Source organism: Talpa europaea (assembly GCF_964194135.1).
Source record: "Talpa europaea genome assembly, chromosome: 2".
Lineage (NCBI taxonomy): Eukaryota > Metazoa > Chordata > Mammalia > Eulipotyphla > Talpidae > Talpa > Talpa europaea.
Window position 1 is genome coordinate 2,132,984 of NC_140068.1, and position 26,851 is coordinate 2,159,834.

A 26,851-nucleotide genomic window follows, 5' to 3' on the forward strand; every position below is an offset into this window, starting at 1 on the left:
ACATGACAGAGCCCGGCCTCACTTTGCAAACACTGACTCTAAGCCTTCCTTCTCCTCTGGCCCCTGGGCTACACAAAGTCAGATCCAAAACACCAGCTCCAATTTCACACTTCTAGAAATAAGTCGCCATGTGCAAATGCAAACAAACAAGTTAAAGTTTAGCAATATTTTAAAGTGTGAGGCTTTCATACAAATATACCCAACATATCCATACTGTGCGCTAACCATCTACCAGACACTAGGCTAGTCAATGGAAACATAAAAATTGTCAGAGTGCACACCCTTTGTGGAGTTTCCACTGCAGTGACACAACTACAGCATAAAGGCACTTGCCGAGTACTTGATATATATAAACTCAATCCTCACAACCCTGTGAGAGACTTGCTATCTCCACTACAGATATAACAAAACTGGGGACCAGAATGACAAGTAATATGCCCCCAAAATAAAAAACAAATAACAAGTCAGCCAGGGCTCTGGGCTTGAGTCCATACTTCTGAACACCATGCCACACTCCCATGTGAAGCTTTATAGCAAAAGCCCCTTCTAGGCATAGCAGATGAATTCATGCAAAAAAAAAAAAAAAAAAAAAAAAGCTTATATACAAATGGGGGGAGGGAGAGACACACATGATGTCTAAATACATTAAGTGAAGAAAAGCAAGGGTAAGTACAACGTGTATTTGTTTCACTGTGGCCAATATCTAATTCATAAATCTGAAATTTAAGTCTTTACCCACACTGCCAAAATCTGACGCAGACTGCTTTTATTTTAATACTATTAAAAAAAATTTAAGTGCAATCAAGTTCCTGATATATACCATGAAACAGTCACTTTTCATTTGGTATGTACTAATAACCTCAAAAAAGTAAAACTGTATGTTGGGTCTCCCTGGTGGTCTAGGGGTCGAGTTTCAGGACTATCACCTATACCGCCTGAGTTCGATCCCCAGCCAGGGAGACCCACAGGGTGCGGCAGACCTCTCCTGTCTCCCCGCTGCTCCCCTCAGCAGTGGATTTCAGTGGATTCGCCTGTTCTGCTCCCCACTCTGACTCTGGGGAATCCTCTCGACCCCTGCACCTCTGGCCTATCTGCCAGCTCTTCTACGCAAAAATAAAAACTGTGAAACTATATGCAGATCTCAATTTTGTTAAACTTAAATTCTTTTAACAGAAAAATCAAGGTATTAAAAAAGTTATGGGGAGGATCAAAATGGTTTTATACCTACTTCTCTCTTCCTATCATATAACTAAATGTCTCATTAAAAGACTTATTAGTGAGACAGACATTTTTGGGTGCCAAGAGTCATTTACAACCCATACACCAACTTGCCCACTGACAAGCCCAAATGTGAGTATCTGGACTCAAACTCAACAACTCTACATCAGAACTGCTGAACTCCCACCTTCCCAATCTGCCCTTCCTCATTCTTTTCTAGCTCAAACTGGTGATTCCATTACTCCACCTGATCAAATCTGATCAAAATTATTCTTTACTCTCCCTCACACACCATATTCAATATATCAGAAAATCCTACTGGCTCTAACTGGGCAATCTGTACAGCACCAAGCACTTTTAAGTCCTCTTGTTCAAGTTCCTCGTCTGCCCCCTACTTGAGGTCCTGCTGCCACCAGTGTCCACAGCCTTTCCCCACACAGCACTCAGAACAAATCTATTCAGACCCAACTGAGCTAATGTCACTCCTTGGCTCCAAACATCTGAACGACTCCCCATCTCACTCAGAAGAGTACCTAAAAGCCCTCAGGGCCCGAGATAATATTGCCTCCACCACTAACTCTCTACTCTCACATCTTACCACACATGCCCACATGCTCAGGACTGAGTCACTGCACATGCTATTCACCGCACCTGGAATGTTCTTCCCCTAGATGATTTTCATGCTTCCCTCCCTACCTCTCCCCGACTATGTCTCTGCATCCTCTTCAACTTCTAAGAGATTCCTTCCTTGACTGCACTTAAAAATAAACACCTCCACCACCAAAACCACAATTTATCTGTTCATCCCACTTTATTTTTTTCCATAATACCCTCTGCACCAAAAGTTGACATTAATTTACTGCCTGTAGCTGCCCCTGCAGTACCTGCTCCCTGAGAGCAGAGACAGCTTAGCTCACGTGCTACCTGCATCCTGCATCAGCACCTGGCTTGACCACACATACGGTCAAGCCTCAGCCCCCTTTTCTGATGACCTACACAAATGAGAGCAGTACTTCCCAAACTCGGCCTGTGTCAGAACATCCATGGGGCTTGAAAGGAGGGCTCCTGGGCCTCACCACTACTTTCTGATTCAACTCATCTAGGCTGGCTGGGGCATAAGCATTTATTTACAAGTCCCCAGGAGGTGAGGATAGCGTAGCTCAGGGACCACATTTTAAGAATCTAGACGACTTCATGCCCTGAAACACCTGTCAGCAACTGTAGTTGACCATGACAATGAATCTCAAAGAGCAAAATGATAGGAATATGGTGAAAATGAACTCCCTCTGGGCCCACACCATAAAATATATCTCTTCTGACTGCATGGAACATATGTCTTTTAATAATGCAACATAAATATATTTCATCCCTGAATAGGAGTTTTTTTTTTAAAGCACAGGAACCAGGCAGATTAAGGTTACAATCTCCAACATTATCTTATGGTAACACACATTCTGTTAATCACTAGTGCTGAAATTTTACCCTTTAGAGTTTCATTCAACAAGCAAACAAGAAGGCTGACATTCTTTAGTTTAGGAGATCCTGAAACAACAGGTTCCAGTTGGAACAGCTGCTCCAAAGCAGTTTTGCACCTCCAGGAAACATCCCAAAGCCCAGTTGGGCCCATGAATCATGTGTAGACATTGCGAATCATCACGATTGGTCCGAAACCCCCTCACTCTCCCAGCAATCTGAAGTTTGAAGGCAAACTCTGAGAAGCACGTGTAAGTTACGTGGAGGACAAGGTTGTGAACAAACAACGTCCAAAATCCTACTGCTGAGGTCCTGGGCTACCTGTTCCTGTCTCGCCTGAGGTTTTGTGTTCCAGCTCTTCCTTTAATCCTCTGTACAACACCCAACTATATCCCAACAAACTTTCTTTTGCCTCTATTATCCAGAACTATTTGTATATTTACAACCAAAATGACTTATACAGTAAATGCATTAGCTTTAAAGAAAGCTGCACTGGAAATGCAACTTGTGAGAGACAAAAGCTTTCCCCATTAATTCCAATGTAAGGCACTCATTTCCCATCTCCAAACAAGTATCCTGTCCACATAATCAATGAATCTAGAGCACACGTCACATTTTCTAACCTTAAAATATCAACTGCTTCTTGTATTTTCAGAAAGTCCTCTGAAATGGAACAAGAAGTCACCAGTTTTCCATTACTTATTCAACAGGTACTAGATGCCTACTATGTGGCAAAATGATGCATATTGGAATGCAGCAACGAATAACAAAAACAGGATCGTGTGCTTTACATTCTGTTAGGGTGACAGAAAAATGAACAGCAAGAAATATGCCAGAGAATAAGCCGTACTGTGGAGAAATGGAAAGTTATACGAAACAGGTAGTCAGATGGCTTCTAGATAAAAAGCCAAGGGTGGCTCTCTGAAGTGACATTTAAGTTTAAATCTTAATGACAAGAAGCAGCCAGCAAGTAGAGATGGGTGTCCAACTAACATAAGGTCCTTAAGTCAGGATCAACCTATAGGGACCAACGTGACAGAGTACACTGAAGAAGTTGGGACTCATTTAAAGTCAGAGAGACAGAAAGGACCTTATGAAGTGATGTGTAACAAAAGGCAGACTCTGGATCTATTTATAGATTCATTGGCATGTTAACTGGTAACGAGGTGGTTATTCACAACAAACTTTATCAAGAAAACCTGTTGAGCAAAAGACAAAGATGAAAACAAAAACAATAAAATACACTGATTATCACAAAAATTCTAGAGGTGAAAGGTGCTAACTTGCTGTCAGCACCCAACCCCTCATCTTACTGAAAAGGTGACAGAGCACAGATGATGGCTTCTCTGAGGTCAGGTCAAAGAGAGCAGACTTGTACTTGTGCTCTCTGACATTCACGGCCAAATCCTCTCCATAATTCCAGTCCCAAATTCAAGTCTTTACTATGTGCATTTCCAAAAGTCAGAGCAGCATTCACATGAAAACATTTTTTAAATTTTTTAAATTATCCATGCCAAGTAATTACACTTCCAGTTCCACACATGAAAATACTGTTAAGAGGCTGACAATGCTTTTAAGTAGTCGCCACCTGCTATAGCTCATCCCAAAATATGTCAAACGGGGAAAAAAAAGAATAAAACAACAAAATACACTTACATCCGGGTATTCTTTTACAGGCACATAGAGTTTCTCTTGCAACTGAACAACAGGCCCCACGGCATCGGGCAGCTCTGCGCTCCTCTTCTCTGCGCTGCCGTTGAGCGTGTCGTTGTACATGTCTTTCCGGACTCTGCTGATTTCTGTTAAAAGTAAAAATTTTAAACGTGTTAGACGAGAAAGTATTCCTGCTAATCAGGAGAAAGAAAGAAAAAAAAAGAGGGTGGGGAGGATTTCAATGGTGAGTGTTACAACTCAAAGAAGCAAAGAATTGTTGGCCTGGTTACTGCTTCATTTAACCGAACACATTCTGAGTTAATTTCTACCAGAAACCAAATGGATGCCAACCAAAGCATTTACTTCAGCAGAACTAACTTGGGAGCCAGAGTTCCCATCCACGACGGCACAGACCTGTTATTTCACCTAATGTCTCCGGGCCCACATGAGGTCAGTCCTTATTTCCAAAGGATAGCGTCAGTCAATTATCATCAGCATGTGTGTCAGACCAAACGAATACTGAAGCTCTCTCATACCTCAGAATTAATCTGTCCAAAGAAGATTTAAATCGGACATTTCATTAGTGATTTTAGGGACTGGGCTACTCCAACAGAGATGTTCAATAGACAGTGAGTTCAGTAGAGCTGAGCCTGATACACAAATTTAGGAGTTTAAGGTGCAGAAATGGAAGCAATGTCTTAAAGCCAAGTACAGGGAGAGGAAGGACGGAAGGAAACTTGAAAAAGCAACATTTAAGGACTGATGAAAAGAAGAGTCAAGTAGAAATGGAGGCAGACAGAAAAAGGAAGGGACAAGTGGCGGCAAAGAAACACACACCAGATTTAGGGGCAGCATTATCAACAGCGTCAAATGGTGAGCGGTAAGAACACAACAGGGCACCTTGGGTTCGAGCACTAACTGAGCAGTGATCAGAGAAGATGCAAAGCAAAGAGCAAATGAATAAAACATAAGAAAACACAGACACCTAAAGTCAATGTTCTCTTAAAAAAAAAAAAAAAAACTACTAGTTCCCAGGTATAAATATACTTCTTTTACAAAAACTATGAGAATAGATTTTAATGAATCAAGTCTTATACAAAGATACTGAGTATTTCAAGAACCCTTTCTAAGGCTCCCAGCGTGCTAGCAGCTTGGCCCTGACTGCTGAAAGCCACGTCTCACAAGAGCTGCCGTCCCCGCGCTAGCGGGGCGCCTCTGTAACGGCCTCTCCACACTGTGCACTGTGTGCTCCTTGATGAAAAGGCTCGTGTCCACTAGTGTTTAAAATAAGATGCCTTGTAATTTTGAAATGTATTTTGTATGCCTTCCAAACATGGAATGTTAATGCACTGCTATTTAAATAACTACCAAACATGAAAGCATATTTTAATTTCCTTAACTAGTTATTTAAATCATTTTCAGTTAAGTAAAACCCAATGCAGCAAAAAAGACACGATCAAAGGTGTTCTTACCCAGTTGAAAGGTTTTAATCAGTGGCAATGCCACAAAATAATGTATTTTCGGCTTCGGTAATGGCAATATTCATTTTATAACAAATTCCATCTCTTAACAATTTGCTTGTCAAAGCTTATCAAATGTTTATCTTTGAACAGTAAATGAATATTTTTAAGAAATAAAGGATTTTAAACTATATTTTAAGGGGAACACGTTTTCTTAAAGACTTGTTTAGAACTCTCAAGTTTTATAATGAAGTCTTCCAAAGATGTCCAGTATCAAATTAGTGTTTGTTAAATTAGCATGACAACAATTTTTAAGTCAAGTTTTCAGCCACCAAGAAATAATTTATAGGTCTCTGAATAAAAGCACTTTCAGTATTATGTGACTACACGTAAGTTTCCTCTTCACAAACTGCCCAATTCTTGTTATGAAGTCAGCAAAATACTGATTAAAAAAAAATCCTGACAACAGCTTAAAAGCAAACTACAGCTAAAACTTGCTTATATAGATGCAAACATCCCAAATAGACTCCAAAAAAAGCAAAAAAGCACTAAAACCAAGTGGAATTTACAACTATAAATGTAAGAACAACTCAGTATTTTAAAATATGTAAGTAATCAAAGTAACACATAGATTGAAGGGGAATTATTTTCCAGGTAAACGAATCCATCAAACTTACAAAAACCAAGGGAATCAAATAAAAACAAAATTCAAAGCAGAATGCTACATTAAAATAACATATACATATACTAAAGCCAGTAACCTCTCACATATTTGATCAAAAGATGTAATGGAAGAAAAGCTACATTTACCACATAAGTGGTATTTTATAAACATCTGTAGGATTCTTTGATTCATAAGAGAAAGCGCCATGAAGGTTCTATTAACCCCTCTAACCCCAGATCCTAGAATAAGGACTGGAACACTGCGGGGGTGCAGAAAATACTCGCTGCACTTCAGCGGGTGGGGGTGGGGGTGGCTGAAGGGAGGTGGGAGAGAGATTCTAGAGCATGAAACTCAACATGTCGTGGTTCCAGCTCTCCAAGAATTCAGCCTCTTATGAAAGGTACAGGAGCAAAGAGATACTGGAAGGCGTAAAAACTGTTAAAATGGACAGATCCAAAGCAGTGGTAACAGAAAGGCAGGGAATCGGAATCGTCAACTCTGCGATAGGGTGCTAAGGTCAGGAGGACCCCAGGAGCCCTAAGAGGAAAGAAATGCTGACCTTTGTCTTCTAAGGAAGAGGAGGATGGGCACAAACAATGTGATCACAACACTTACTCTCTCCTAAAGCAAGAAGCAGTCCTGCCATGTTTCTTTCCGTCTCTGAGGCAGCTCACTCACTTTAATGGTAGAACACAAATTACCCCCAAGACAACACTGATGGGAAGAAAGGAGGAGGAAGACGTCGTTCCGGTTCTCAAGGAACTGAGACTTACTCACCGCGGAATCTAACCAGTTTAGTGTGACTTTTACCAACGGCACTTTTCCAGCCAAGAAGTCATCAGCACTTCTTGGCACGTTACTTACAGCACTCAAGTGGGACAAGTTCTGATTCCAGTTCAAATAGTAACTGTATGATTTTAGACAAATATCTTAATCTCGCTGATCCTCTACTTCCTATAATTAAAGTCTGTTGTGACTTAACCAAATTCACTGATTTCCAACCATTTATTAATTTCCTACATAACCCCATGTTTTTTAAAAAGTTGTCTCCCCCGGCGCCCCGGATGGAACTGGTGCTGCAGAGGCTGCGGGCAGCTTCACAACCCAGTGCTCAACCGCTGCGCCACCAGGGGAGGGTCCCACATGGCGCGCAGACCTCTCCTGCTGCCGCCCGCTGCTCCCCTCAGCAGTGTATTTCGTCCTTCTGCCTGCTCTGCTCCCCGCTCCGGCTCTGGTGAATTCTCTCACCCTCCTGCGCTACTGACTGTACCCAGTGCTTGTATAAATAAATAAATAAATAAATCTTTTTTTAAAAAAGTTGTCTTTAGGAAGGAGCTCAAAGGACTAAGGGAGTGGATCACAGACGCTTGTATGTGCTGTGTCAGTAATACATAATACAAACAATGATGTAAACTAACGTTATGCCACAATTTAAAAAAAATTAAAAGAATTTGTCATCTCTCCAAGGCTTTTCATTCCATAAGTCCTGGCAAGCAGAACTTCTGTTAATATCTTCCTATTAAGTTTATATGATCATAGCCTAATTATCACAAAACATGCCATGGGTATGGGTAATAATCAAACCTCTTCATAAATGGAGAGATAGAAGTGTTCATTTATAAAACACAGGGTCACTTCCTTTCCAGCGTGTGGTGTACGAAACACAACATGACTGTGCTTAGATGCCCCCATCTTCACAGGACCTCCATCAACCTGCAGCCATGGTTAAGAGATCCGAAAGTTCAGAACCATGTGTTTTACCACCTTGTATACAAATACCCTTTACAGTAATACCAAAACAGCCCCAATGTCAAGACAATTTGTTTTAGACATCTCTGAAGTCCTTAACTATTACAAAGTTTACTAAGGCAAAGTCTTTACTAAATCTTCTCCCAATGGCCCCCACTCCACTCTTCAAAGCTTTTAAAAATAGGTCAAATGTTTCTTTCATTTGACAATCTCTCCAAGTTGTAAAATGGCATGGCTTTATACCTTCCCTTCATTTAGGCATACTCCATTTGTCTATGTCCTCTGACAACGTGAAACCCTGCACCACACCACACTGCCCCCCACAGGGATGGGACCAGGGCCGCCCACTTCCAGTTCCACGTGCTCTCCCACTGCACAGGCTGCTGACATGTGGTGCAGCCAAACCCCCATCTATATTTGCACAATTGTTGGTTAAGACACCAGCAGACAACTCAGCTTTCTTTCCCAGATGTTTTCCACTAGTCATATCCCTTCAGACTGAAGTTAACCTACCAGCGGACATTCTCTGGGGGCAACCACCTATGAGGCGAGGATTCACCCCCAGTTTCATCGTGCACACATCTCTAGCCGCACACTACAGTGCAGGCGCAGCCTGACGAAATCTCAATCTACTTCAGCGGACTCTACCTCTGACCCCACTGGCTTCAACAGGAGATGGCCTGTTTTGTAATCTGTGTATTGTGCCATCAAATTTAGAATCACATCTTTCAATGTGGGGGAGAATCAGCTTTCCAGCATTCAGGCTACGCTCATTCTCCATGTTTTCTTGACCTGACATTCAGGGATCACATTTTTCTAAATTTCAATATCCTGAAAACTATTTTGGTTTGAACCTGCAAACTCTGTTCATTACACTAGTTACTATCTCCTCACATTTCTCTGCTTTAATTACCTTGGGTCCCCCCACCCCCGCAATTCCAAACTAAAGCTCAATTATTAGTAAATTCTCCTAAGAGTGAAAAGTCACTGCACAGTTCCACGTTGTGTTGTTACGTTACCTTTCAATATTCTGTCGCCTGCCTTAAGCTTTTCCCCTTTTACTCACTAACTATAATTTAACCAAAAGTGTTGTTTTAAAATCATTCTTGGGCCTCCCCTGGTGGCGCAGTGGTTGAGCGCTGGGCTGCAAAGCTGCCCGCAGCCTCTGCAGCGCCGGCTCGATCCCTGGTGGCCGGGCGAGGGTCCCACATGGTGCACAGACCTCTCCTGCAGCCCACTGCTCCCCTCAGCAGTGTATTTCGGTCCATCTGCCTGTTCTCTTCCCCGCTCTGGTGAATTCTCTCACCCTCCCGTGTTTCTGACTGTACCGGGTGCTTGTACAAATGAATTCAAAATATCTTTTAAAAAAATAAATAAATAAATAAAATCATTTTATGTCTCATAAGCCTAAGCTCATTTTTGCCTTTGGTTTTTCCATCCTCACTACTTTTATTATATTTGAATTATGTGTATTCATCCCACCTACCCTTTTGCCACCTTAGAATTTTACATATTCTTTTAAAACCTAAATTATTGTATTAATAACCTCATCACTATGGAAAAGAGGAACATCAGAATTAAGGAAAACATGATGAACTATTAAATAAAAGGTAGAAAAATACAGGCTGAGGAGCCCAAACTAAGAAATTGAAAGTAGTCATTCCCCCAAACAGATTAGATTAGATTAGATTAGATTAGATTAGATTAGATTAGATTAGATTAGATTAACAACGGTAGAGGGGTGAGGGAGAGAGAAACTGACAATATATAAACTCAATACTGGATTAAAATATAGCCCTTCTTTACTTTTTTTTTTTTTTTTGGAAAATCAAAAACCAATCTTGTTTTTTTTTTCCCCTAAACCAAGAAAATAAAAAGCAGGAAATGAAATTTTTAAAAATATGTACTAACTCAGAAGTAAACAAAATAATCTGCTGCTGATATACTGATAAATGATAAAACAAAATGCATGAAAACTATTTTCAGGAGTTGTAACAATCCAAATTAAAGACAACTTTCTAACATATTCAAAAATCTTTCATAGGAAACATTGTTTTATACTCACTATTGTGGTTGCTAATCCCAACAGCTCAAACAGTTATGCTAAAGTTATAGATGTGTATATATCTTATTGGGGAAACTATCTGGTTGTCCTGTGTGCCTTTTAGTTAAATCCTTCCAAAGGAAAACTACTTACCATTGTAATACAGCTGGAGGTAAAATACAGAAAGCAATGAAATGATTACAGTGCCATCTGTTATTGCTTCTTAAAAAAAAAAAAAAAATCCCCCATTAATTTATTCAGTAAAATAAGAGCCAACTATGTATAAGTATATACATGCTTTGATGTACATGGTATAAATTTTATTTGCTAAGCTAAAATGACAACTTCCGAAACCCATCTCCTGGACAGTGAACTGGTACACTTAACACAAAAAAGCAAAGTAGGAGTCTAGTTATTTTAGGTACTAATTAACAAACTACTGGCTCTACAAGATACTCTTTAACCCTAAAACAATAATATTAGGAACCTATTTATAAGTGAAGAGCAACTACCACTCCTTGAAGAGGCAGCTGTTAGGTATGCTTAATAAAGTGTTTTCTGTACAGAAACCACTAATTCAAGGTTTACTAAATACAGGGAAAGTTTTAAAGATATTTTGAGCAGAGAAAAAAAATTATTGTACATTAATTCACCATGCTCATTTTATTTTTTTTTTTAAAGATTTATTTATTTATTTATACAAGCACTGGGTACAGTCAGAAGCGCGGGAGGGTGAGAGAATTCACCAGAGCCAGAGCTGGGAGCAGAGCAGGCAGAAGGACCGAAGTACACTGCTGAGGGGAGCAGCGGGCGGCAGGAGAGGTCTGCGCACCATGTGGGACCCTCACCCGGTGGCCGGGGAGCAGCCAGGGATCGAACCAGCGCTGCAGAGGCTGCGGGCAGCTTCGCAACCCAGCGCTCAACCACTGTGCCACCGGGGAGGCCCACCATGCTCATTTTAAAAAGCCACATCCACAAAGTACAGACAGCAAATGAATTCTTTTTTAATTCACTATCTAGTGGAATGTTTTGCTTACTCAAACAACCAAATAAACTTGATTTAATTTTGAAGCAACTGCTTTGAAACTGGCCAAAAAAAAAAAAAAAAGTTATCCTTTAATTTGAGATGGGACCTTACTTTGGGGGTTAAATTGTATTTCAGAACTATAAGCAAAACTTAGGACTACATAATTGAATTCAATTATCATAGTTCTCTAAATTGGCAAAATAATACTGCAAAAATGTGAAATTTCACATTAAAAATACATCTTATAAAAATGTCCATCCTGTAATTGTTCTTCACAAGGGTTTTGTCCCATGGAAGGTATTTAACAGTGGCAACTGGACCTCCTAGGAAAAGTTCTTTCAAAAGTTACAGAAATTATCATATGATCCAATTTCTACTAAGTATGTATGTATATTTTCAGATAGACACATGGAAATAAAAAGAAAGAAAGAACTATCAACAATTGTCATCTCTGGAAGGATTTAGAGTCACTAGTTAGCTTTCACATTACACTATGAATTTTATTACAATAATCATTAAGAAAACAAAAATTTTGTCATTGGGGGCTATAAAGCACTTGAAGTCAAAATGCTGCTTGTGACATGGATTCCCTACAAAAGTGTAAGAATTAAGTCACTAATTCCAATTCTAAAAATAAACCACAAAGACCTATAGTTTTTTAACATATAGGTAGGTACCTTCACCATGCTGCCATATTTTTATGCAAATTTAAAAAGATCCCTTTTATGCAAATTTAACAAGATCCTCCCCAGAATCTGAAGCACAGTGCACATGGAGAGGAGCAGGGGAGGGGGGAGGAGCCCGAGGAAGGGAGAAAGGAGAGGGGTCAGGGAGAGGGAAGGAAAGGGAAATTCAGGCTTGAAGAGGAAAGAACGGGTCCAGAGTCTCAACTAGTCACCAAGGTCTTTGTTTCCTCCTGGAGAAGCCCTTTAGAGCAAGGCGCTCTCCCCACTCACTCCAAGAGAGTGAGTGAGCTTGGGCCCCGGAGAGGAAGAAAATGGAGCAAGCCCACTACTGGTGCTCGGAGCACGCACTGCCCACTGGGGCCAAGAAAGGCCCCAGCCTCCCCTCTGGGGGTGAGCCCGAGGCCAGGGTGCCGGGAAAGACTCCTGAGCACGCGGACACCGCTGCTGTGCAAAGATGGAAAAGAGGCCGCCAGACAGAACGGGAACAGTGGGCTGGGAAGGATTTCTTTTAAGTGAACAGAAAGTAGTACTTAACTGGAATAGACACCCTACCTCATCAAAATTGGATTTTGTTTTGAAGTTTTACGCCTGGTTAGTTTGACATGCTAAAATCAAGTATTATTTAATACGCTCCATTATGACTCATTATATTAAAATTTATATTTACATCTGCAGGTTAAGCAACCTCCTTAAGAAACATTTGTCAACATTTGTCGACAATAAAGACAAGCTTAAAATCAAACTCTTGAAAGGGCACTACAGAACTGAAGGGGGGGGGGAGCCAAGAGGGGAAGGCAGCACAATGGACTGTGGTGGTAGACTATGGAGGATTCGTGGTGGGTGCACTCCAGAGGCAATACCTGATGGGGGTATGCAAATATTTACCTCAATTACAATTTTTTTTTTAAAAGAAACATTTTCTTTAAAGATTTGTTTATTCATGCATACAAGAACAGGCCAGAGGTGCGGGGGAGGGGGTAGAGGATTCCCCAGAGACAGAGCAGGGAACAGAACAGGCAGATTGACGGGAAAACACTGCTGAGGGGAGCAGCCAGGGAGGCAGGAGACCTCTGCTGAGCCCTGTGGGTCAGCTCCCTGGCTGGGGATCGAACTCGTGCTGTAGTAGCTCAAATAACTTCAGAGGTTGCAATTTAACCTCTTGCGCCACCAGGGAGGCCCAAAAAGAAACAATTCTTAAAGAATATCTGAAGACGCAACAGGAAACCTGCAGATATCAACAGAATCCATGTAAAAAGCAATATCTGGTAATCTAGCAATTTTTATTAACTCTTTCCTAAGCCCCTTTAATAATTCTGGGAGAATAAAAATAAACTCACAACAATGGAAATGAGTACCCAGGACACAGGAACAGAAGAGAGTGTTTTCACCACAGACCTTTAAATGTTTAATCTTTTCAAATTAGTGACTTTTAAAAAACATTTTCCTATAAATTTCCATTTACAATAGTAATAGTAATAGTAGTGGGTTATAATCCATGAGACCACAGTGACAGAAACAATACATGTGGGAGAGGGGACAGAGCTTCCTCACAGAATTCCAGTGGATAAAAGGAAAAATGAATATAGAAAAATCACCAGCAGAAAAACCACAATGGGGCCTCCATGGTGGCCCACAGGTAAAGTCTCAGAGCAACAGCCTCTAAGGCCTGAGTTCAAACATGGCGGTGGGGAGGGGAGATTATATAGTAATATTACAGGCAAAAACCATTCAATGGATACTAACTGGGTAATCAGTATCTTCACCAGGTGATCAAAGCTAGTATCACCAAGAAGAGGATATACTTCTGTGGTTTCGTGGCAAAAATGAGTAACTTCAATCTAATTGTGAAAAAATAATGGGAAAACCAAAGTGAAGAATATTCTACAAAATAACATCAGTAACCAATAGGGTAAAGGAAATGTGTCATGAAAGAACGCGACACTGTCCCAGGAAACAAAAGAGACATCAATGTGAGATCTTGGGTCGGAGGCCAGGCCAGAAAAGGACGCAAGCAGAACCACCGGTGAGGGCTGATGAGCGTCTGCGAGTGCGCCATGCGAGGGTGTCCTCTCTGATGCTGGGCAGAAGCGCAGGAAGCCCTCAAGGCTTTCGGTCAGTCTCAGCATGGTGAGGGCGCTGCAGCTCTACAGTGTGCTGTGTCACCTATGTTTTTTTGATTTTGTGTTTTGTATTTTTGAATCCCATATATCAGTAAAACACCCATCTGTTTCTCCTGCTTTTGGTAAGAAAAGGAAGGCAACTGTTTGAGAGGAAACTCAAGGTAACTGTCCAACTGCAGGCTAATGTTAAGTGTTCAGAGCATATTGAAGGTAGGCCAGGCTAAGCCATGATGCTCATTCAGCAGGTTAGGCCGTTAAATGCATTTTCAACCTAGGGGGATATTCTCAGTCCATGATGGGTTTATAAGGAGGGCATCCCACTGTAAATTAAGGAGCATCTGTAAATTCAGAAAATCTAAGAACAGGTAGGCTAATGGCAGAACTACATTTTCTACATGCTTACTGCCTCTCAGTGTACACTCTAATATCATACACTAATGACTCAGAAAGCAATTTCAATGAGTTTTTAAAACAAAATATAGAGCACACTTTTTGAGATCATCAAGTTTGTAAGAATGGAAGCTAAATGCTATCCTTTAAAATATTAGCAAAACAATCCAACAAAAAACTCTAGTCAAGGACATGCTACACCAACTCTAAATGCCTGTATCCACAAGTGACCCTGACATGTTCAAAACCAAACTTGTGACTTGAAATCTCAGAAAACAGCCAAGTCCATCTCTCACACATCCTATACAAATCCACCAGCAAATTCTGTATATTTACTTGAAAAACACATCTCAAATTTCCCTTCTCACCATTTCAATCCTTTCCACCCTAGTTTTAACCACAATCACTTCTCATTAAACCACCGAAGCAAGCATCGCCGCCCTGTCAGTCTAGTCTACCCTCTAGCATCTGCCACTAAAGCCCAGTGGCCTATCACACCTCTGCTCAAAGTCCTCTAAATGGAGCTGTTCTGAACTTTTTGGTCTCAGCACTCCACACTTAAAACAAAATTACTACAAGGAGCCTAAACAACTTGTGAGAGTTACTTGACTAAAGATCAAAACTGAAGTCAAATTTTGTTCATTTAAAAACTACAGTAAGCTCCTCACACGGTAACAACAACTATTTAATGGAAGGTAAAATATTTCCAACAAAACAGTGAAGCGACATTGTTTTACATGTTTTACAAATCTTTTAAATATCTTTCTTAACAGAAGCAGCTGTCCTCTCCGCTGCGGGTCACACGGCACTCTGCCCCCGCGCTGGCCGCTGCAGTCTCCCGGGAGGACAAGCGCGAAGCAGTCGGTTCCTTCTCACGACCACGACAACACCCCAGGCTTACAGACTGTCCCACAGGGTGCTCGGACTGCATTTAAGAACCACCGTGCTAGCGATTTCCCACGGCGGTTACCACAGAAGCCCAGGTCCTCCTGAAACTCTACAAGGACCCGACACAGACTGGGGCTCCCCTTTATGCTCCCTTCACCTTTCCAGCCCGCTCTCCTAACCAGTCCTCCCTGATCCCTCTCATCACAGCGTCAAGGGCAAAAGAACTGATGGTCCTGGCCTCACAGTTTTGCTTCCTCTCCTCTCCTTAGAAAGCTACTTCCCAGAAAGCACTATGGGTCATTCCATTACCTACTATAAAGCTCTGCTCCATGGCAATTTCTAAACCAGGTACACCAGATCTCCCAATCTAGAACTGCAACATGTCCCAATCTGTCCAAAACACCCCAATCCTCTTACCCTATGCTTCCATGACTCACATATTGCCTAATAAAGGTCAGAATGTATTTATATCTATCTGCTACATTAGATGTAAACTCAAGGGTCTCCCTGGCAGTGCAAGGGGTTAAGATGAAACCTATGAAGCTGTCCGCAGCCACTGCAGCACGAGTTCGATCCCAGACCAGGGAGCTACCCACACGGCGCAGCAGACCTCTCCTGTCTCGCCCGCTGCTCCCCTCAGCAGTGTACTTCAGTCAGGCTACCTGTTCTGCTCCCCACTCTGTCTCTGTTGAATCCTCTCACTCCCCACACCTCTGACCTATATCCCAGTTCTTGTATGCATAAATAAATACATCTTTAAAAAAAAAAAAAGGCAAACTGAGAAAGTAAATGTAGCGTTGGTTTTGACTTTTGCTACATTCCCTACAACTAGCTCCTTGAAAAAAAAAACAGCATTTGAACAAATTTTATTAGAATTATTAGCATGAGATTATATGCAAAGTTACAAAACACTCTTGAAATTTCACCCAAACATCTGCAGGTTATTTGACAACTTGCGCTTTCCCTTCATAGTAACAGAAATGCACTCTGGCCTCAAAATGCCCTCTTTGCAAAAGGGCTCACTCTCTTTATTCTGTATCTGTGCAAACTCAAAACACTGGACTAATAATGTGTTACATCGATGTTAATAATTCTAGTGGACTTCAGATCAAGTGAGGAGATAAAAAGGCACACGCATCTAAAAATGACTGGTCTTAACTTAAATACCTGGCCCATAAAATAGGGATGGAATTTGTGGAGTGCATCAGAGGGGCTGTAAAGTTTCACTCCTCACTTTTTCATAATCTATCAGGACAAGTAAAAGTAACCTTCAGGAAAAGGCATATCAGAATATTCAAGATATACCAAAAAAGTGAACCCACTTCTAGAAAGTCGGTATTTAATGAAAGAAGCTTGGGGAAAAAATGTAATATGCACCTCCTGCATTCTGAATATGTTATGCTGTCTTTTGTGAAAATAGGACACTTTCAAATAGAGCAAGCTATTGCCACAGACAACACGCAGCACCTTAAAGATAACCTAATCTAAAGACAATCTAATGTTAAGGAGAACAACTCCACATAAGAGAAAAATCCTTGACTCTCCAAATCAAATTTTTGTCCAGAACTAAACTATCAGTTCACAGTTAGGTAAAATTTTACTTTTCAAAAAATTCACAAAGCAGCTGGCTGCATAATTATGAAATATAATCTGTGATAAAGAAAAAACTGATAGAAGTGCAATCTTTCGGAGGGAAAAACCTGCTCTTACATCTCTGCCTCCATTTCTTTTTAAGATGGAGTTACTTTCAATATTATTGATGATGACTGTGATATGGAATTACACATTCTGGAGAGGCTGTATCCTGACAGATAGGTTTGAAAGATAACAGAAGCTGACCTACTAAAATCTGTGATTAGTCTTTTCCCAAAATCTAGAAACAGGCCTAAAAGATACTTCAGAAATGGAACCTTTATTTACTTTATTACTGACTTACTATCTTGTTTAGAATTTGCAAACACTGCGTGCCAAGCATTTCTCACACGTAAATCCACCATCCACGGCAAAGAGGAGTTAGGAAGTAATAAAGGTACAGCTTAATAATGCCAACTCATTTCTAGAAGCTCCTCAAATTGTCAAGTAATCCAGAAAACCCCACAAACTACTCAAACAGAAACTCCATGGCATGTTCAATTTATGTAAAAAAGACCCCAAAATATTTGAAGCAAAGGTTCTCTGTAACACTTTTCCCAAAACGCACTCTAAAAATGAAAGAAAAACCAGAGGCTCCATTGTATCCCGTCCCCCTGCAGCTGCACAGCACTGTGGCCCTCCCCCGCCCCCATCCCCCGGACAATCCCATAATCTGGAGCTGCCTGTTCCAACGTATGGTTCTAAAACCCTTTCAGAACAACTGAGAATCTTAGATAATTCAGGTGTTTCAGACTCTGGCATAAACAATCCTGCGCTAAACTGTGGTTACCTGTATCACAATAATACATTTGGATGTGAACTTCGCCATACCAGTAAAAAACCTTTTTTAAAAAGTAAATCCTCACCAGTGCAAAAGGGAACAAAATTTTCTGTCAGCTTATAAACATCTCTTCAGCCTGCTACAGAAAAATAGTAACGTTTTAATGAAATGAGTACTATAAAAATATATATACATGTGTACACCGACACTCAATACTCCTATCACTAAAATGTCAAGCAAATATATAAATTATGTACACATATACACGTAATGTTATACAGAAATATATTAATATACACTAACATGAAGATGTACATGTATTACATATGTATAAAATTTGTATATATATCAGAAAACTTATTCATTTCATTTCATAAGTAAAAATACAAGAAGTTTTACTGTGTTTTTTTAAGATTTATTTATTTATTGTAAACAAGAGCTGGGGTACAGGCCACAGGTGTGGGGGGTGAGAGGATTCACCAGAGAACAGGCGGATTGACTGAAATCCACTGCTGAGGGGAGCAGCGGGGAGACAGCAGAGGTCTGCTGCACCCTGTGGGTAGCTCCCTGGCCGGCCGGGGATCTGTACTCGTGCTGCAGAGGCTGTGGACAGCTTCACAGGTTGCGTCCTAACCCCTTGCGCCACCAGGGAAGCCCAAGTTTTAGTGTTTTTAAAGTGAAAAGTAAGCTTTCCACATATTGATTTATTGAATCAGAGCATAAGAATTAAAGTAATTATACTTTATTTCTGTCTCACACAGGCTCAGCATAAAGTTATCTTTAGGCTCTGTCTCTGAATTCTAAACTTTCTTCTTGGTTTTCACACCTTCGGTCTCATTTGTGCAACAAACTCAATGAACTTTCTTAAGTACAGAGGACCTGTAAGACTCTCTTCTTCCTTCCAGTCTTGCTTTCTCAACCATTAACATTAAATTCCCACATTTACTTTAAAACTAAACAGTTCCATAAATTCTCTACTTAAAAGGAACATACATTTGCCACAGCCACACCCCTAAACAGTGCACTGGGCTGCCCAGAAAAACACAAGGCATCAGGTCAGGGCTGTCTAGCCAGGAAAAACTGACAGACATCCTAGAAGCACTCCTCGCCTTCCTTCGGAGCCCAGCGGTTCTCGTCAGCACACTCAGCAACATTATTTTCACACTTGACATAAGCATTTCTACATCTTAAACATTCCTCAGAGGACTCTTAATTTCCAAGACTCACAAATAATTCTCTGAACTTGGATAGAGATATCTCTTAATAAATGTGTCATGGGGGGAAAGACACCTCAAAATACATACTACAATACACCAGGATTCAAGATTAAACACCATTTAATCCTGTCCGAGCATCCAGGGTGAGGTTAATTCTCAGGAGTGACAGCATCAGTCACTGGGAGTTAAAAAAAATGACAACATCCACATTTCCCATGACAGAATTCTACCATTCTGTGTTTAAATCCTATAATGTAAACTGCCCAAATACAATATAAAACAGTGAGGATTGATAGTTTACATACAAACAGTCTATTAATCGCATAGCGTCACTTATAACCAGAGTATTCTGCATCCTTAAGATTGCAGTCCAGCACAGCAATGGCAGAAACTTGAATCACACAGCGTATGACCATAAGGGAGTAAACAGACTTCCTGTCATTTGGCATACCCTGTGCTGGACACAGAAAGACAGCGATACCTTAGATATTTAATAAAACACAAAAAAAATGTTAAAGTCTTTATGGACAAAGTATACACAACTTTAAACCCACCATCTCCAGCTCTTCAACAGAAGACCCAGGTGTCATTCATCTGAACTAAGCAGGCCAAGCAAAATATCCTGAGATTCCCATGTTCTCTTCAATGTCGAAATGGGTGGATAAATTTAAAGCCTGTTCTTTCAAGAGTTGCTTTATAGGCAATTTTCTCCCAGTATCAAGGTCTGCAATTTCCATTTGGCTGCCAGTTTGCGATTAAATTCATCACCTTTATTATAAAAATGTGCTTTACTCCATGGCCTGCTGCACAAGAACTATAAGGGAAACATTTTTCACTGCTAACGGCAAAATCATTCCAGGCAACCACCACATCCACTCAGACGTTAGCTTCCTCAGCCTGCTGCAGCGGGCTATCACTCACAAGGAAACCCGTAGCGTTGCATAACCACAGAAACTAAATTCTGTAGAAATAACACACAAAATTGTTTTAGATAAAATGCACCCAAATTCTAATTTTTATATTCAGTTACTGTGACTAAGTGTAAGTCAACACACAGAATATTTGCAAATTTCAGTAAAAGGACAATAATTTTTAAGTGTTCAATAATTGAGTAGCCATTTTTAATTCCATTATGTTAAAGTCCATGACTCTCATCTTCGAGGTAGCAAAGGTCAAAGGTAATTAAAAGACACGCACACATGCACACACACGCACATAAGTGTGTATGCATGTTTTTATCTGTATAATACAGGTGGCATTTTCTTCTTCCCAAGTCACAATGTAAGTTTAAGAGGACCAAGAAAAGTCAGAAAATAAAGAATATTCCCAAATGGTATTGAAGCTAGTAACTGTGACATATTTAGGAAAATTATATTATCTACTTCGGAAATGCACAATTTTTTTAAAGATTAATTTTCAAATTCATACTTATACAAACTTGGCCTGCAAGTCAAAATTTCAGAAATCTGTGTAAACCTCATAGTATTCACCTGAGAATTTATAGGGGGAAAAAGCAGAGAACTAAATTTCACTTTCAGTGAAACCTGTAATCAGAGGAATTATCATATTATATCTTACATGAACCCGGAAAGTTCTCATCCTCCTGCCAGGCTGTGATGCGGTCCCTTCCACCTTAACCTGCGCGTGCTCTGTCACCGCCATTAAAGCACTCTACTGCAGTTCCTTATTTCTTTTCTCTCTGCACACCATCCTATGGCTCCTTCCGACTGCAGTGTGCCTTGAATTCACCTTTGGAAACTACATTACAGGCATCAACAACAGTTGTGCTAAAGCTACACAGTTTGCAACTCATTAAATCTATACTACTCACAATCAGCATTTATTAAATGGACTAGAACAAAAAGCACTAGATCACATCACAAGTATCACAGTATTTCATCAAACTTTCCTTTCAGCTCTTTATATACATATATGTACACATGTATACATACATGTATATACATATACATTTGTGTTATATTTGTATATATTTGTAAATGTAGACAAAGTATTTCTCTTCATAAGCAGCTTTTGAAATTGAAGATACATACCTTTTCTGTTTCAAAGTTACACTGGCAGCATATATGCTTTTGTTAATAAATAACATTCCCACTCAAAGAGAATCTTAATTCACAAAATCAGTGACTTCTACTGTGAGAATCCTCAATTGTCACCATCCACTCCAATACTTCCACTCTCCTCCCCCCTCCACCTTCCAGGTTCCAAGCCATCTGCCTTCAAACAGTTTTAAAAGGAAGTGAAAAATTAAATATTCAAATGTGGACAACTTGGGGCCTCCCTGGTGGCACAGAGGTTAAAGTCAGCATTATCAAGCTATCACCAGCCACTGCAGCAAGAGTTTCCCCACCAGCCAGGGTGGGTGACCCACATGGTGCAGCAGACCCCTCCTGTCTCCCCGCTGCTCCCCTCAGCAGTGGAATTCAGTAGATCTACTTGCTCTGCTCCCCACTCTGTCTCTGGTGAATTTTCTCACCCCCCACATCTCTGGCCTGTACCCCAGCTCTTGTATGCATAAATAAATCCTTAAAAAGAAATGTGTACAGGGCCTCCCCAGTGGCGCAGCAGTTGAGTGCTGGGTTGCGAAGCTGCCCGCTGCCTCTGCAGCGCCATTTCGTGCCCCGGCTGCTCCCCGGCCACCAGAGGAGGGTCCCACATGGCGCGCAGACCTCTCCTGCCGCCCGCTGCTCCCCTCAGCAGTGTACTTCGGTCCTTCTGCCTGCTCTGCTCCCCGCTCTGGCTCTGGTGAATTCTCTCACCCTCCCGCGCTTCTGACTGTACCCAGTGCTTGTATGTATAAATAAATAAACTTTGAAAAAAAAAAAAGAAAGAAATGTGTACAACATGTGACACAGATGCAAGTACCATGTAACCAACAATACTGCTGTTGTGCCTGAGTTGTCCTGTGATATTCAGCTAATATATTTCAATAAAAAAAGCAAAAGATGTTAGCCCCTGAATAAAAATGAAATATCAAAATCACGCTTCTCATGCTCTTTACTATCATGTAAAATATATACATTTGCCTATAATCTAAAATCTAATCTAGGATTTTCTAGCTTCGATGTTACTTTCATCCCCCGAACTTACTGCCATTCCGTTATAGATCCATTACATCCTTCTATTCTCGTCCCCTTTTCTCATTTTAACTTAAGGTACAAAACAACAACATAAAGTGTGTTTTCAAAATCTCTCTCCTAAATTAGTCACCCTTCAACATTTAGATAAACCTTCAGGAGGCTATGAAGCTACACTGTCCAAAAGAGCACCACAAACGTCTCTAAGTTTTAGCCCAGCAACAACAAAGCATCTGAACCAAGGATTGAGAAGATACTAAGTGGCTTTCTTAGATTTTCATCACATTGTTCTACAGCAGGGGACCTAGATATGTAAGCAAGTGGGGGAAAGAAGAGCTTATGCTAATGAATGGTTTTAAATTATTTACACTGTGTAAAATATGGACAATGAAAGTTCGTATGCAAATATATACTGAACTGTGCCTAGAATTGACTCATCCTGATAGAAAGTGCCAGCGGAGACTGCCAGGAAGCTGGGAAAGACTTGTGTCCTGGATTTAACATCTGTCTAATGACGGTTTCGCTCTGTGCATTAGATGTTTTACTTTCACTGGGACGAAAAGTTAAAAATACCCTGTGAGGATATTTCAAGCAATGAAATAAATTTTAAGATAATTAAGACTAGTTACATCGGAAGGTAGCACACCGCAGAAAATCCCAGTCGTGACATAATCCTCCCCGGAGGAGAAAGGCCCAATGCTACTCTCTGATTGGCTGATAATGTAACTCACAGACAGTTTTCTGTCAGGAGAGCCAAATGAGCTACTATTCCTTAAAACAGCAGCTTCTAATCTGCACAATTTTTCTGAACACTCTGTAAATCCATTTCAATTACATGTATCATGAAAGGCTGGAACTGCGATCTCTAAGATCCATTCCCACTTGAAAATTTCCAAAATATTCCGTTTTTCTTTGAATAAGGACAAAATGTTTTGTAATGAAAATCCTTTGGGGCCTTCCAGGAAAACGCCAGCCTACCACCGCCCCGTCCTTCCCCCTTTGAAAAGGCTGCTGCAGGTTAGAGATACCATCAAACATCATTTTATGATATTGACTGAATTATCGGTTCTAACAAGAGAGAAAAGAGGAATTAAGAGCCATATGGTTAAACTACATTTACAGCAAAATCTTAATCGGTTACTATTTTACTTCGCAAAATTTACTAAACAACCTACCATAAATATTTCTTTCCAAATCTTACAATTCCTCTTCGCGACATTAATTAACTAGTTTCCAAATTTAAAAATTTTACTTAAACCATAGATATGCTAGAACATCAACAACTTTCTTCTGCATATCTACTTTAAAGTGTATTTCAGTTTGATATGTGTCAGGCTGCTACCTTAATTTTTTTTAGATAATCATATTTTTAAAAGTAGTAAGTCTGATTTCTTCTTTAAATAATACATTGAATCAAACAAAACTCACTGTTAGCCATTTGCCTCAACTGTTACACAAGTAAAGGCAGAATAGGATAGAGTTTCTTTCATTTCCTTTCAGGATGAATCTGAAATCATCCCAACGAAATGAAATTTGACTATTTTTCCCCCAAGGGTACTTTAATCTGATGTAAGCCAGCATTCTCATTTGAAAATAAGTTAAGGTTCCCAAAAAAGTATTATATAAGCCCCCATCCCTTAGGATCCACATGTCTTCACACCATAATCTTTTCTACTATCTCCAGTTACGCATCTTTAGACCACCAGTTTCAAAGAGAAAGGAAAAAAAGCCATTCCTTTCCCAGGTAACTTCAGAAAATGTTCAGTTAAACCAAACTAGTTTTCTTTCCTTCAGATCCTGAATATTTAACAAGTCAACACATTTAAAACTCACAAAAGGAGGATTCAGGGCTTCTTTAACTAAAGAATCCTTATTCTCAGACCACCTCAAGAGGCCAGCACACACTTGGCAAGCCCTTCCCTAAAGCTGCCTCAGCTCCGAGTCGAAAGAGCAGCTCTTCCATCCCTCCCCACCTAGGATGGAAGTCCGGCCGCGGGACAGAGAAGAGAGCCAAGGGAGAGCTGCTGACAGGCAGGCGCAGGGCCAAGACCACAGACCACACAGACGAAGACAGGCTGTAGCTCCTCTACAGTACAGAGCTCAGACACACCAGTTCTAGAATTCACTGACTCATCCAAATGTACTCTCTCCTAAACCCAACGCAATCACCCCCCCCCCCCCGCACACAGAGAAAAGAACTAAAATAAATGGCATCACAATACAGGATTGAGTAAAGTCAAATGGACTGTTAAGACAAGAGAAAGTCGAGTTAAGAATGCACAGAAAACAAATAGTTCAAATAAAAGTGGCATAATATGGGCAGAAGGGGGTTAAAAAAGGAAAATCTGAAAATATGCAGCAAGCCTAGCAACCTATCACATTAATATCCGCTAGACAGAACTACAGAGGCAGACAGAAGGGGGGCACAAAGAGATAGGCCAAGAAACCGCAACCTCTAGGGAGAGAACCATCCACTTACTCTCGCCTGTGTGGAATGGTGTTCCCGGTCTAGGTCACTGCCCCCTCCCCTTGTCTCTGCTTCCATGCTCTCTCTCCTACAAAAGCCATGGGAAATCTGTCCTCTTCTCCGAAAACATCACATAACCTTCTCGGTCTGACGTGAGCTGCTCAGCACTGGTCTTCCGTCCTCTCTTGCCCAGTCTGCGCTGCCTTGTACGCGCATCTTTCCATCCGCGCGCTCACACTAACCAGGTAACTTGAAGGTAAGAAATGAACCCAAAGTTTCACGGTATTCCTCATAACATCCTGCATATAGTACGCGTTCAAATATTTGTAAATAGAATAAAATTTTCAAACACATGTTAAATTTGTTTAGAACAATGTGGAATGTGCAGCTGACATGAATCAAAAATGACACATCATGGAACAGCACTTTCTTCTGGAATGCAGCATAAAATGCCAATTTCCAAATAACCACACTGAAAATAAAAAGAGCTTGGTATTCACAGGGTCCAATTTTTAATATTTAGTAACTTGAAGTTTTTTAAACAGTAATAAACCTCTGAAATCACCTATAATTATAATCACACAACCTACCTGAAAGCAAAGCTCCCGAAAGCAAGGCAAACGTCTCAACAGAGAAGTAAACGACAATACGCCTTTATGATTCTGTCACCATAAAAAGCAGTATAAAAGGGAAAAACACACATGATGCAATTTATTTAAAAACACACAAGGAAACAGTATAACAGGATTCCAATTCTGTTATGTGCATACACAGAAGGAGGGAGAAAGATTAGAAAGAAATACCAAAATGTTAATAAGCATGATAATCGCTGAATTGCGGGTGTTTTTCACTTTTTAACTAGTACATTTTAGTTTTTTCCCCATGAGATGAAGAGTTATCTGTTACAATAAGAATAAAGTAAATATCTAGTTCTTTATTAACTCAATTTTTACTGATTACTAGGAGGAAGAAATCTAATCTCCTAAGCTCTCCAGCAATTGTAAGAAATGGGCTTTCTAACTTACATAAAATCAGCCACTCTTGAATTTCCTGATAAATCACAATTCACACGGAGGTTCAAAGACAGTGCTATGATAGCTCTCTGCCCACATGCCTCCTTTCCCAGGAGAAAGAGCTCACAAACTAGGGTACAGTCAAAGATGAACTGAAAATATTTGCATCTTCAATTTTCTGCATTTTAGGAAAAGAAAAGAAGAGAAAGAACAGTGGAGGAAAAAAGTTAAATGCAAGTTCTTATGAGTTCCACAAAGGGATACCACATGCCTCTTCTTCCCTGGGCCTCTGCACACAAAGAAAGACAACATATATTCTTCTCTTGGGTCTGAGTTCAATTTCAGGTAAATGAAAGTAATAAGGTATCTGACAGCTGACTTGGCAATTTTTACAAAGCTCAATGTAACAACTAGAAAGATACAAGTGGATCAAATATTAATAAAGACAACTTCCAAATCATACCTAAGAAGGAACTTACAAACTTTCAACAACTGCAAGGTGTATGTCAAAGCAAAACATATTTACCTAACTATAAAAAAGTGACAACGAAGGCTATAAAGTGTAATAATAAAGTGAGATAAGATTACCTTTACTGCTGATAGTATTTTTATTACTGCGATAAAGCTGTTATCCCCAAAATAATCTTCTCTTCATATAACACATAGCAATAAACTATGACACAAGGGGGTTTTCTCTAGACTCACACTAACAAGCAGAAACCAAGAGATTGGTTAAAGACTTTATAATTGCAAATGCAATGAACAAATAAAATAACTTTAAATAGTCTTGCCTCAGTCCCCTGCCAAAACAAACAAAAGCCCTTTAAACCACTACGCTGTAAGGGCAGAAACTGTTACTTCAGAAAATTGCTGTAATCAATCCACTGTCCTAAACCAGTTGTATTTCATATAGTCAACACAGTCTATAAAAGAATAAGGTTTTTAAAGAAATATCACAACTGATTTACATGCCACCCCAAATACGAATTCAGTAACTGCTATCCATCATGTTCCAAAACAACTCTTACAACTTAAGAGAGAAAAAGTTCCTCTTCTGGAAAAATGTTAATTTCTCAATACATTTTAATCCTCAAATACTGTTTATTGTGTACTAATATCTCCATCTGCTGGAACATAACTTCCTTACTATTAAAAGTGCTTAGGAACAAAAACTACAGTAGAGATTCTCCAACCACTTGGAAGCAAAATTTCAACCTAGGGGTTTTCTCTACTTCAGCAGGACTTTGAAAGCTTACAGAGCCAGACTTCCTCTT

General features: G+C 40.2%; 1 protein-coding gene across 3 annotated transcripts in view; it reads right to left on the reverse strand.

Moving 5' to 3' along the window:
* Window positions 1-26,851, reverse strand: part of QKI (QKI, KH domain containing RNA binding) — a gene marked incomplete at both ends in the record, with an annotated part of 134,084 nt that overhangs the window by 96,647 nt on the left and 10,586 nt on the right. For all 3 annotated transcript variants that reach the window (XM_084228387.1, XM_084228389.1, XM_084228388.1), the window contains one exon: window positions 4,348-4,490. In XM_084228387.1, the coding sequence (XP_084084513.1) occupies window positions 4,348-4,490 (143 nt within the window). The remainder of the gene's footprint in view (window positions 1-4,347; window positions 4,491-26,851) is intronic.